We start from the raw sequence: 13,487 nt of genomic DNA, 5'->3' as shown, positions 1-13,487 counted from the left end.
GCACAGCTTCGTATCGTTATCGGTATATTTCGCATCAGTTGGTCTTTTTCTGTTTTTACTTTACGTTACAGGACCTTCAAATGGAGATCTTACATATATGTCTTCTGATAATTAATAAATCCTATGCTCGCAATAGTTAATACTTACTTATTTTAATAATTGTAATTAATAAATCGAGAGCCTGTATATATTTAACAAATTGCTTGGTAATATCCATCCATCTTCCGATTCCTTATCCAGGCAAAGGACGCAGGGAGGCTGAAGTTTGTCCCAGTAAGCAGGAAATATTCTCATTTTGCGCTGGGGAATTTTCAAAACAGGAAGAAATGAGGGCAGTCTTTGAAGAATTGCTGGGGGGGGGGAAACCATGAGAGTGTTACCATCGAATAAAGTAATAAGCAAAAACGGAAGACCAACACATTTCCGAAGCTGGATTCGTAGGACCTAATAAATCATGAAATCATATCAACCACTTGGAAGCAGGATGCTGCTGGAGATGTCAGCTGTAGCGAAGTGGCTTCTTCAGTATCGTACTTTACAAAAGCGCCTTCACTCTGGCATCCTGGGAGTAAGCTGCTCTTGTTCCACAAAACAGTCCACAAAACAGCGACTCTGCTGAATCTCTGCACACACATTTAACTTCTTAGTGGATGCCAGTCTAACGCCACCTACAATATTACCCATTTACACAGCTGCAGATTTTAACTGGAACCACACTAAGTGAATTTGCCCCTAAGGCAGAACTGTAGTCTTTTGCTGCCTGCTGCGACGCATTCATGCCATTTACCGTTTAATGACTAAAATCTAGTAAGGACTGCAAGTGTGTGTGGTGGTGGTGGTGGGGGTCGTCTGTCAGTGCGTACCCCCCGTAGGATAAAAATGCGACCTGTAGGAAGCCCGGTTGTTATGAAAGCAGTGGTTTTTATTTCTGTAATACCGTGGAAAAATAATTACATACAATTTGAAAAAATATTGAATAAAATAAAAAGTAAAATGTAATAACCTCTTTTTCCTTTTTGTACATTTTTTTCCTTTAAGAACAGTACACAGAAAAGAGTAACATTTCTGAAACCCATAAAGACAGAAATACAGAGTACAGTCCTATCACTGATATAAATGAACAGTTCGATGAGCATAAGAGTATGGGAATGTCGTATTACAGAAAAAAGTGGGGGGGTGCAGAGACACTCCGGATTGTTCTGTCACGTCCCCCATCTCTCTCACACACAAGCACAGACATACAGACACAGAATTTCTGATATTCCCGTGGAAACGCCTCTCCCTGCCTCGCCTGCCACGACGCTCATCGTCTAAAAGCATGATAGACTCCGCTATGGAATCTCCTGCTTATTATTGTGAAAGTAAAGCGCAATGAGGGCTTCGTCTTGTTTGAATACACTGAGAGAGGACAGGACAGAGTAAATGACAGGATGAAAGATGAGAGGACTCCGTCTGTTCTCCACCCTGCAGTCTCCACCTTCTGATTCGCCCATCTGTGGCTCCCTCCTTTCCACCCTTGGCCCCACCTGCTCCATCCATTCACCCACGGAGAGGTTACAGTACATATTAATGACTGCTGCATTTGTCTGACCGCTTTGTTACCCTCCAACGTACAGTCTTTCCCGGCGCCCAGGTAGTTTTAAAAGCACGGACACTGCAGCCCGTTCTGGACTGGCGAGGAACAGGTCTGTACAGGTGATCTCTGCCTAGTCCAGCATATCCGCAGCTCTGCAGGCTTTAGAACCGTTCTGTTTATCAGAGCAAAAAATAACACTATATATAGTATGTATATAAGTATAAAAACTATATACATATAGCCACAATCATATTCCTAATAATAGCAATATTAACCTAATAGTAATACATAATTTATATCATGAAGGCATTCATAAAAGATAAATTGTGTAAAATAAAAAAGTACAAATCAAGTGAGATTTTTTTTTTTTTAATGGAGGCACCCCCCCAAGAAAAAAAAGATCTATTTACAATCTACGTATCTGTTCACCTGGAAGAAAACAGGAGTTCTGGAAGATAAAATGTGAAGGTTCTTCTTTTATTAAAAAAGGGTTCTAGACAGAAAGAGAAGCTAGGTTTACTACTTGTGTGGGGCCCAGTCAGGGTACTATACTGTGTATGGTATATTACTGTATATGCATGGTTACTGGCTGTCCGGCTCTGGCTGTCGTGGTAATTGGTGCTGCACTGCGCTAATCGCCATGGTGAGTGTGACTAAGACAACCCCGCCCCCCCCACCACCTCCCACCAAGGCTGACCTTTTACATTAACTTCCACGCTGGACTTCTCAAAATGTTTTCATGCTGGAGGCTGAAAGGGACAAGTCCCTCCTCCCCCCACCATTCGTCTACCTCCAAGGTGCCCTTGCATTCCTCTAAATACGGAGGTCCTTTAATAAGCATTTACATTGCAAATACTGGTTTTCATAAGGTGAACAAGACAGTGTTTGGTACAAATGTCACACCTGTCCGCCCTTCCCGACCCCCCCTGTGGCCCCCCATCCCCCCCCCCAATGCACCACCTCATTTGTGGATCCTGCAAAGGCAGCATAATAAAACATCTCCTTCACCTAAAAGCACGCGCTATTGGCATCTTAAGCGACAGGGGGGGGGGGGGGATGACCAAGCATACAGAAGCCTCCATATTTGGGGGACTGCTAGGTCAAACTTAATTCTGATTCCGGGTCTTTCCGAGTAGCCTGTCAACTGTGCATCTGTAAAAATCCTCCAAGTCGATCACACAGTAATCTGGTCTCTGATCGGAAAGGCGAAGCAGTACCAAGTCCCCGTGGTAAATTGACGCAGTATGTCGTGCTCTGATAGGCTACATAAATACCAGCGTACAACATGGATGCTGATGATTGGTTACATGTACCGAAGAGAAGACCACCAACATGGAGATAGCCACAGGGCACCATGGGATATGTGACATACTTCCTCTTTCTGCATCCCTCCGACGGCCCACTGTAGACAAACTTCTGGTGAATGTCACCCAAGTAAAGACACACGACTCTATCTTTGAACCTTTGGTCCACAAATCCTTATAAAAATATTGTAAAAATGCTTCTAAATGTATTTTTTTTTCCGCGTAGATATAAACATGATAAAAAACAAAGTTCTATTCTACTGTGCAAGTGAGAGACAAATACAATAATAGGGGAAGGGTTCTGTACAAATTTTGGCAAATTATTAAATGCATATGGTGCTCCCCATATTATAAGAACTTACCATGGTAAACTATGGTAAAATCAGAGTGTAGAAATGGTTAATTAATGGGGAACACACTGATACATCCTTCACAACAGCCCCAGATACTATTGTAAGTTTACAAAAATCATACCTTATACATCATACTAATTTCCTAACATGACGTCACACATGAATTGCGTGAGGTGAATCGCACTCCGGTCTGGGCGTAATCTATAATACACGGATAACCCCTCATGCGTCCGGCACAGTTTCGATCTTGGCATGTCAGGCTCAGTGTCCGCTATACGTAACGTCCATCACGCCTAGCGAGTGGCTCGTGCCCGCCCCCCCGGGGCACGTGGGCGGCTGAATACGAGCGTGCTTTTGGTCCCAGTGTGCGGGAAGGTCTTGGGCTCTGCTTGGACGACGTATGAGCGGCCGCGTGCCTTTACACACAGAAGGATTATGTTCCAGAAAATGCTTGAATCGCCCCCAAAAAACAGTCCGTTCTCGTCACCTGTTCCTGTCTACCGCCATTATTTACAGAGGCAGAAATGAGGATGGCAGAGAGCAGCTGAGACAGGCAGGGAAAGGGGGATGAGATGGAGGTGCAGTGCCCCTAACCCTGCTGCCGGCTCGTCCTGTACCATCCTTTCTTCCTCCGGCTCATGCTGTCGTCCATCTTGTTTGTAATTTCCATGATTTTTTTTTCCTCTCCTTGATTGTGGCTTTCGCTTGCAGCTTCAAAAGCTGAAGAATCAATAGGTGCGTGTGTGTGTGTGTGTTTGTGTGACTGTGGGTGGACTGTGCGTGCTTGTACATGTGTGGTGGTGACTGCGCGTGTGCATGTGTGTGTGTGTGGTGGTGACTGCGCGTGTGCATGTGTGGTGGTGACTGCGCGTGTGCATGTGCATGTGTGGTGGTGAATGCGCGTGTGCATGCGTGTGTGTCACACGTGGGTCTGCATGCGCTGCGTGTGCCTGTGCGAATACTCCGACGGCGGCGAGGTGTACGAGAAGCGTGCGGACGTGCCGTACTTGCTGAGCCCGGCTTCGGGCCCCGCCCCCGAGCCTGGTCCCACGGTGGGCCCAGTCCCGTACATCTCATAGGCCGGTCCCCCATCCAGGGGCGGGGCAAAGCCCAGGCGGTAGGAGTACTGCCCGGGGTAGCCGTAGTTGTCGTAGGCGAGCTGCGTGGTGGAGTCCAGCAGGCTGCAGTCTCCAGGAAACTCACTGGCCTGGGGAGCAGGGTTTGAAGGCGGCTGCTGTGATTGGCCGGGCCGGGAGAAGGTGTTAAACTGGGCGTAACTGTTGTGGGACAACCTGGACGGGGGCCTTGGGTCGTAACAGGCCCCCCGGGCCCCAGCCGCTCCGCCTGTGGCCCCCGTGGCGCCGGTGGCGGTCGAGGGTCCACTGGTGGACCCGGCTGCAGTTGCCCCCGTGGGATTAGTGGGCCGGTACTCTGGGTAGAGCATGGTGCGGGAAGAGGGTCGCGTGTCCTCGTGAGCTGTGGCTCGGACGTTGTAGTAGCCATTCGTGGGGTCCTGAGTGCATAGAGAGTCGCCGTGAGCTTCTCGCTAAGGCGCTAACGGCAGATCAGTGTAATGGGAACGGCGTAAGCGGGTACGTGTGAGGATGTGCGCGAGTCTGTGCGTGTGGCTGGTTACAGGGAGTCGGCAGCACAGGACATTAGCGAGGTGATGTGTGACAGCAATGAGTCACCCGGCCTGACACCCCGAAGGCCGTGGTGTAAACACAGGCAACAGAGGGCCTGCAAAACCAGGCTAACAGCACACACTTAAATATAAATCACATTTAATACGGCATAGATTCTGTGACATCATATCACAATGCATTACCTTATATTAAATCATAATTTAAGACTCTAAGTACCTCTTCTTACTGATGCTGTATTTCATTGTCAAAAAAATCAATTTATACCGGTAGCCAGTCGTGTGTTAAAGGTCTCATTAACATGTATGTGAAGTGCGTGTGCTATGCGTGACATGTGAAGTGTGACATCTGTGTGACACATGTGGGCGTGACAGTCGATAGCAGGAATGTGTAAAGATGCATAACATGTCTGCAGTTTGCTTCACTCTTAAATCCTTAATTAGCCCCTAGTTTCTGTCTCCTCGTCTCTTAATTACTCAAATAGCTCCATCAGTTAGATTCTGCTAACTAAAAGCACATTTGATGATTTCAAGAAATCTGTAAAAGTAATTGAGTGTTATTTTGCCAAAAATGTCGGAAGCCATATTTTACAATTGTGTTTATTTTGGAAAAGAACTCAGCCAGCTCATTTACAGGCATTGGCTACAAGCATTCACAGGAATCTCAACCCCCCGGAAAAGACATATATGGGGTTAGTTAGTAAAGGACCAAATAATCTCTCATGAACCATTTGCTATATTTTTTGATGGCACTAGATGGTGCTGTTGGTTTGTTTTGAGACATCCTTTGTGCCCTTTTTTGAACAGAGAGCACCATCTGGGTGAGCCAAAAAACACAGCAAATGATTATGATTTAGCAGTCAGTGTATGATCAGTTGGTGTGTGGTCACTGTATGGTCACTGTATGATCACTGTATGGTTGGTGTATGGTAACTGTATGCTCAGTGTGTAGTCACTGTATGGTCAGTATTCTCGGTGTATAATTGGTGTAGTTGGTGTGTGGTCACTGTATGGTTAGTGTATGGTCACTGTATGCTCGGTGTATGGTCACTGTACGGTCAGTGTGCATCCGGCATGCAAACCTTCAGTTCGTACTCCTCGCGGGTGTCGAGCGTGTCACTGCGCAGGTCCTGCTTCAGGTCAATGTCGTCCTTGAAAGGCTGAGTGGAGGGAGAGAGGGAGACAGAGGGCAGAAACTAAACCATCAAAGGACAAAAACACACACACACGCGCGCACACACACACACACACACACACACACACACACATACACACATGCATACGGGCACGCAGAGGGGGGGAAAGGTAGGAGAGGGAAGAAAGGAAGGAAGGAAGAGGAAAACAGACAGAGATCAATTGACTTCGGCTGTTACTCTGTGAAGATGATAAGGTTCATTAGTGAAAAGGGTTAAACTTGGGCCAAGTAAGAATTAGCATCAAGGTGAGAGGTTAGGAGGTTATTATAGAGGCACTTAAGTCTTTTAGTCAGTCAGGTGGGCATGTACCCCGAACACAAGCATGTCAGGAGTCAGGCACAGACAGGACAGCCTTCCCCAGGATCCCCGGGTCCACTGTCGCCATGGACACTCACGGAATACATGGCCTTGACCATACGCGTTGCTGTGGAGACGGTGGAAGTGTCATCCTCCAGGCTGTGTGTTTCTTTGTTGACCGTCTCCACCTTGATGTCCGGCTTCCCCAGTGTCACTCCACGCCGACCTGGAGGCAAGGAGGAAAAAAATGAAAGAAAAGAAAGAAAAAAAAATCAGTTTTAATTACATTCTCAGGACATCCATCTTCTGTAAGTGCTTCAAGCCTATCCAAGGAGGCAGCGTTCACAGAGGGCATACACACACACACACACACACACACACACACACAGGCTATGGGCCATTTAAAAGCCCCAGTTCACCTGACCACATGTTTTTGGGCTCTGGCAGGACACCAGAGTACCCAGAGGAAACCTGCTAACAAACAAACAAAGCAGAAGGGGGAATCAAACCCACAGCCTTGGGGTTTGAGCTTACAGTGCAGTTCATGTTAGTAGTTCTCCATACCATTGTTTTTTTCGGCAACCTGTGCGAGCCCACGGATGTTTATGTTGTGCCTGTGTGTGATATCCCTGCTCAGGCATGTGTATAAACTGTAAAGCGTGTTCAGATGGCAGGGGAATGCCGAGTCTGGCCCAACACAGCGCCACCTGGTGGCCGGAGGATCACGTACTTCCTTTGCGCTGGCGGTACAGGAAGAAGGCCAGCGCCAGCAGGCAGAGCAGCAGCAGGATGGAGGAGCCCACAGTGCCACCTGCGATGATGCCCACAGGGACCATCTCTGCAGGAGAGAGAGGAGACGTGGTCACGCCGTTAGCTTGTGGGGCCCCCTGGTGGTCTTAGGCCAAACATGCCTTATTCTTGCCAGCAGCACAATTATGAGTGGGGCAGCTTTGGGCGAGGATGCGGTTGAGTTTTTTGGCCTCGCCCGCCGCCTGCCTACATGGGGAAATGTGGCAGACCTGTCTCCTCGAGTGTGATGATCATGGTTCCTGGGCCGAAGGAGTTCCAGGCGGTGCAGTTGTATGGCGAGTGGAAATCGGACTCCATGACATTGTTGATGGTGAGGGTGGAGAGCACGGCACCGCCTTGGGAGTTAGCTTTGCTCTGCTCAACCGTGTACCTCTCCAACAGGGTACCCTTCTCCTTCTCCCACACGTTCTCCTTCCACGCCCACACCTGGGGGAGACAGACCACACACACATGAGGTAATAAAACCGACACGTAGCTACCTGTACCAGCAGGGGGCGACCCAAAAGCCTTCGGCGCACAGGCACAAACAGATCAGAAATTAATCACCCGCTGATCGCCTGCTGTGTGGAACAAAGAGCTACGCTCACTCCCGCGTCTCCCTCCTGATGATTCAGATGCTCTGTCACACACACGCACACACACACCTCTGTGCGAGACAAGTATACAAGAGGAACTGCGGTCTACAGGTTTCCATCTTTAAAGTGCACTGAGACAGTTCTGCTGTCACATGAGGGAAATGAAAGCATTAAACATGAATAAGACGACATGTTGTGATAATGTACCTTTTAACCTACGACGGAACAGGAAAAACAGCAGAAAACAAAACAATCTGAATCCCCCTCCCCCCCTGCCAGCCTGTCACACTGGTATGCTCCAATGTGTCACATGACCCTCCGTGTTCCTGCCTTAAGCTTTGACGGTGACATCACAAATGAATTGTACTTACAGAGTGCTTACATTACCAGAATTTCAAAATGCCCCACGTGTCACAAATGCAAAGAATTTCTTCTACGATTGCTCTGATCTTCTCCAAAGAATGGCCATGTTTCCCCTTGAACGCTTAATCCACACTGTCATTTAAACTAACCCTGCTGCTTTCGTGTGTGCAGGAATCTGCCAAACATGACAAGGTCACATACTGTAAATTACGCAATTTGCAAGCAATGTTAACATCCAGGACCCACAAGGAGGTGTAAACACTGGAGGAGTCAGAGATGTTCCGCGCCAAGGCTCACTGTCAGGTTACCTTCTGCCTCAGAGGGTCACTCTGACTCAAAAAGTGAACTTTATATATTAACGCCCACAAAAACTGATTAGAAGAAATGATTGGATTTATGTATCGAGGAGGGAAACTCTTGATTGTATGGTTGTGTAAGGAAGATGATCTGTGAACACTTTATGTTAACAGGGCAGTGTGCCGCTGTGTGACCAGAAGGTTGCCAGTTCAAATCCCATATGTGGCAGAGTGATGTCACTGTCAAACCCCTGATCAAGGTTCTTGACCCCCAATTGGTCCAGGGACTGACAGACCCTGATAAAAGTGCAGTAATTGTGCAGCAACTCTGTTTCTCACAGCTGTCAACTGTATCCCCTCACTGGCATGTCAGTCTGGAAAAACTGTACATTTGGGAAACGCGCAAAATGAGAGCAATGCTTCTGCCGACAAAGCTGCTGTCGTCATGGAGACCGCAGGACAGCTATGGGGCTATGGGGCAATTTGGCTAATCAGCTGAGGGGAGAGACTCTGGAAGGACCTGAGTCCAGAAAGACGGGAGACAGAGAGGAAGGAAGCAAGTCTGAAGAGTGAAAATGTAACATCAGTTAGATGTAAAGAGATATCTGGTGCTGATAGAACCAGAATCCAGAACACACTATGACAAGAAGAAAGAGCACAGAAGGCACGCACAGAGAGAGAGGAAAGGAAAAGAGTGATAGCAGGGGACTGGGAAGAGAGAAAGAGTGATAGCAGGGGACTGGGAAGAGAGAAAGAGTGATAGCAGGGGACCTGGGAGAGGAAAACAGAGATATTAGGGAATCAGGGAGAGGAAAAGAGAGATCGCAGGGGACCGGGGAGAGAGAAATGAGTGATAACAGGGGACCAAGGAGAAGAAAAGAACGATAGCAGGGGACTGGGAAGAGAGAAAGAGTAATAGCAGGGGACCAGGGAGAAGAAAAGTAATAGCAAGGTACCAGAAAACACCATACTTACTATCTTGTCAGGCGGAGGAGTGCTGGCAATGTAACACTTGATCTCGCCTTTCTCTCCCCGAACTGCGTACTGGACGGGATCACTGGAGATAATGGGAGGACCTGGAAAGGATGACGGAGAAGCCTTATTTGCATGACTGTCATAATTGCGGTTTTCTTGACCCACGGTCGGTTGCACTGAGACAGACTGTAATGAAAGCAAGAGATCCCACCCTTTCCACTCTAGTGCATATCTGCATTTCTGTCCTGTTGTTCCTGTTAGGGGGACAAGTCTTTAGGCCGTGTAGATAGCACATAAAACCTGTTTGTCCTTGGATCCCCAGAATCCTTTTCGCTTTCACATCAGCTGCTCCGGAGAGCCCATCTCTAACATGCAATCTCCGTTTCCATGATAATCATCACAGCCCTCCAGCAGATTTAAAGTCAGGGGTGCTCCTCAAACTCCCTCCACGTGATGGCTACATGTTCTGCGGATGCCCCACAGGGACACTGACCGTTAACGGTGAGTGTGACTTCGGTCTCCCCGACGCCGATCCGTGGGACGATGGCCTTGCAGACGTACTGCCCCGCGTCTGCTTGGCTCACAGACTTCAGAAAGAGCTGGTTGTTGTTACTGAGAACCTGGGGGAAGGCATGACGGGAAAGGTGAGATGCCAGGGACACGGCCGGATGGGGGGGGAAGCGGGGGAGGAGACACTGACCATGTTGGAGCCCTTCTTGGTCCAGGTGAGAGTCAGAGGGGGATTTCCGGACCATTTGCAATTCAGGGTGACGTCAGAGTCGACATCCACAGTCACGGGACGTGGCTCCACGACCAGGATGGGGCCAACTGTGGCGGGGGGGGGGGGGTGTTGAGGAGAGAGACGAGAGATCAGACATATGACAGGAAGAGGAAGTGATGTCATGTAGCAGATACACAGATACTCACAGTGCACATCTACCAGGATGCTGACATTGGTGCTGCCCACTGCGTTGAACACTTGGCAGGACACCGGCTCTGTGAAGAAGGAGGGGTCAGCCACCGTAACGTACACGCTGTCCCGCGCGCCCTCCAGCAGCACCCCGCCTTTGGCCCACCTGTGGGGGTGTGGGGGGGTCACAATGAGATACACACACACACACACATAGGGGAAGGCCTGTAAGCATCAGACGAACAGCTGCCTTACCTGTAGCCCATGATGGGGGGGTTGGCAGTGGCCTGACAGGTGAAGGTGACCCTCTCGCCCTCCAGCACAGAGCGCGGCTCAATGGACAGCAGCACGGTGGGGGGGGTCTGGCGGGCGAGGGGGGGCGGCAGGGAGAGACACGTATTAGGTGGTGGCCCAGGAGACGCCAGCAGAACAGCAGTGCAGATCACACTCACACACACTCACACTCACACACGCTCACAATCACACACGCCCAATCAAACTCATACTCACACAGTCTCACCCTCACACACACTCATACTCACACACGCTCACAATCACACACGCTCACAATCACACGCTCACAATCACACACGCCCAATCAAACTCATACTCACACAGTCTCACCCTCACACACACTCATACTCACACTCACACACGCTCACACCCATTCACGCTCACACATGCTCATACTCACACGCTCACTCACAGACTTTTATAAAACTAAATTTCCCTTGTGGGGAAATTCATGCACAAATTCATACACTGTCACACACATACACTTGCACACACATGTGTTCACATTCACTCACACACGCTCACAAACACTCATGCTCACACATGTTTATGCTCTCGCACACTAACATTTATGCACACACACACACACACACACACACACATGCTCAGAGACGCTCACGCTTGCTCACATATGTTCATGCTCACGCACACATGCACACGCACACATGCACACGCACACATGCACACGCACGCCAGCACTCACGGTGCACGTTGAGCACCACAGTGGTGCGCTTGCCCTTGGGCACGGCCAGGTTGGTGGCCACACAGCTGAAGTTGTGGCCCGTATCAGTGTCGGTCGGCACGATGGACAGGAAGCTGCGGGTGGTCACTCTCTTCCTGTCATGGAGCACCTCCTGGAGGAAACACCGGGGGGGGGGGGGGGGGTATCAAAGTCAGGACAGGCAGGGAGACGCCATCACCCCGGGACAAGCCAGGACTCCTAAACGCTCCCCCAAGCAGGTGGCAAGGAGGGGGCTGTGAGAAAATCATGTGGGGGGGGGGGGGGGCTACATAAAAACCTCCTCCTGTGCTAACTGGCAAAGGAGATGCCTGGCCGGCCAGAGAGGGAGAGAGAGATAATGAGAGAGAAAGCGAAGGAGGGAGAGACAGAGAGAGCATCCTGCTGTGAATTATTCATGCCAAGCTGGGCTCAGCCAGCGGTCTGCACGCAGTCACCTGGCGCTCAGGGTCAGGTTTGGGAAGGGGGGGGGGCAGCTTGTCCGCGGGATCTTGCAGGGTGTAGCCGTGGGACGGTCACATGGGGTGCGGGGGGGGGGCTCATGGTGATTGTGACCAATCGATACGGACCCAAGCAAACGTCGCTCTTTGGCTAGCATCTCCCGACTGGGTACAGACTCGATAAGCAGGAACCCTCCATTGACAATCATCCTAACTCTCCGCTATATGGCGTGATCCCCCTGGCAGTGGGGTACAGTGGGGTACAGTACACAGGGAAACACCATGGCAACCTTCAGCCCCCTGATAGATCTATAGACATATAAGATCCTGTTTCTGCTTCAAGTACATAATTTAGCATGTAACACTGATGTAGCCTCTTGAATATGGGAGCTCACTGTCAAGGTCACATGTAGAAGGCCTATTAACTCAACCAATTACCTCAGGGAAGCTCTGAGACAACAGCCAATCATCACCCTAGCAGTACATCACCTGACATAGGTGAGTGAACACACAGAGAATTTGCTTCTAAGGAAGCACATCTGCTGGAGTTGGTGGATACGTGCTATACTTTCCTTCTTAAACCCATCCATCCATCCATTTTCCAAACTGCTTATCCTAATGGGTCGCAGAGGGTCCGGAGCCTATCCCTGAAGCAATGGGCGCGAGGCAGGGAACAACCCAGGATGGGGGCCAGCCCATCGCAGGGCACACTCACACACCATTCATTCACACATGCACACCTACGGGCAATTTAACAAATCCAATTAGCCTCAGCATGTTTTTGGACTGTGGGGGGAATCCGGAGTGCCCGCCTGCAACCCTGACCAAGATAATCAGTTAGAAGATGGACGGATTGATGATAGGTCAACGTTTCTTCTCACCACACAAGAATGTGTGGTCAGGTGACCAGACGTCTTCCCACACAGTGTGACTGAGTGTGAAGCCTGCAAAAAACTGGCATTCAGTCCAGGGAGTACGATGCACTGTGTTTACAAGGATAGCTGACACGGTCACAGAACCCACGTAGTGGATAAAGAGCAACAGGAGATGAAACAGATATCAAAGTTAACCTGCAACTAAATGAATAAAAGAATTACTCCCTAATGCTAACAGATAAGTAAGTAAAACGCAGAGATCTCCGACAGCGGAATTTAGTTACGCCTCTAGAACTTCAAAATGTCCCTGTGTGACGGCTTCATCATCACTTTGACGACTTAATCTCTCAGACCCATGAGGAAAGGTACAGTTTTGGACATTTTCCATCACTGACAGTAGTGCCTTAAACCTCTTTAAAACACTTAATTTGATAGTGGCGGTTTTGGCTTGAAACCGGCGATACAGTTATGGCAACAAACAGGCAAGTTTGACCTCAGAGAGGCGATAAGAACAAAGGACACGACGGAAGCCGGTCCCGACTCACAGATCCAGCCTGTTTTCCCAGATAAACAAAATATCATCAACACATCGGCCTCCCCTGGGAGAGCTTCACAAATACGCTCCTTATCAGAGGCAACAACTGATAACATCTATTAAAGAAAGACGCGCAGCACTCATTAATTAACCTTAACGGCGTGTGATCCCAAAACATGCAAATCAATTAACCAGTTTTAACGTTACTGTTACAGGATGACTGTTGACCTATTTAACACTACATTCATTTTCTTACACATTAGAAGGAGTTTTTACATTACAGACCAGGGTGAGGTGATGTTTTTGG

At 49.0% G+C, this 13,487-nt stretch overlaps 1 protein-coding gene across 1 annotated transcript in view; it reads right to left on the bottom strand.

Moving 5' to 3' along the window:
• Positions 1–901: 901 nt before the first annotated feature.
• Positions 902–13,487, bottom strand: part of kirrel1b (kirre like nephrin family adhesion molecule 1b) — a 43,960-nt gene continuing 31,374 nt past the window's right edge. The window contains exons 5-15 of the mRNA XM_049011256.1: positions 11,269–11,445; positions 10,553–10,659; positions 10,315–10,463; positions 10,088–10,215; positions 9,881–10,007; positions 9,388–9,488; positions 7,388–7,604; positions 7,099–7,206; positions 6,467–6,594; positions 5,958–6,035; positions 902–4,746 (exon numbers count right to left, since the gene is read on the bottom strand). Of these exons, the coding sequence (XP_048867213.1) occupies positions 4,153–4,746; positions 5,958–6,035; positions 6,467–6,594; positions 7,099–7,206; positions 7,388–7,604; positions 9,388–9,488; positions 9,881–10,007; positions 10,088–10,215; positions 10,315–10,463; positions 10,553–10,659; positions 11,269–11,445 (1,914 nt within the window). The 3' untranslated portion in view covers positions 902–4,152. The remainder of the gene's footprint in view (positions 4,747–5,957; positions 6,036–6,466; positions 6,595–7,098; positions 7,207–7,387; positions 7,605–9,387; positions 9,489–9,880; positions 10,008–10,087; positions 10,216–10,314; positions 10,464–10,552; positions 10,660–11,268; positions 11,446–13,487) is intronic.

The sequence above is a fragment of the Brienomyrus brachyistius genome, chromosome 4 (assembly GCF_023856365.1).
Source record: "Brienomyrus brachyistius isolate T26 chromosome 4, BBRACH_0.4, whole genome shotgun sequence".
Lineage (NCBI taxonomy): Eukaryota > Metazoa > Chordata > Actinopteri > Osteoglossiformes > Mormyridae > Brienomyrus > Brienomyrus brachyistius.
This window is presented reverse-complemented; position numbering and strand designations above follow the sequence as displayed.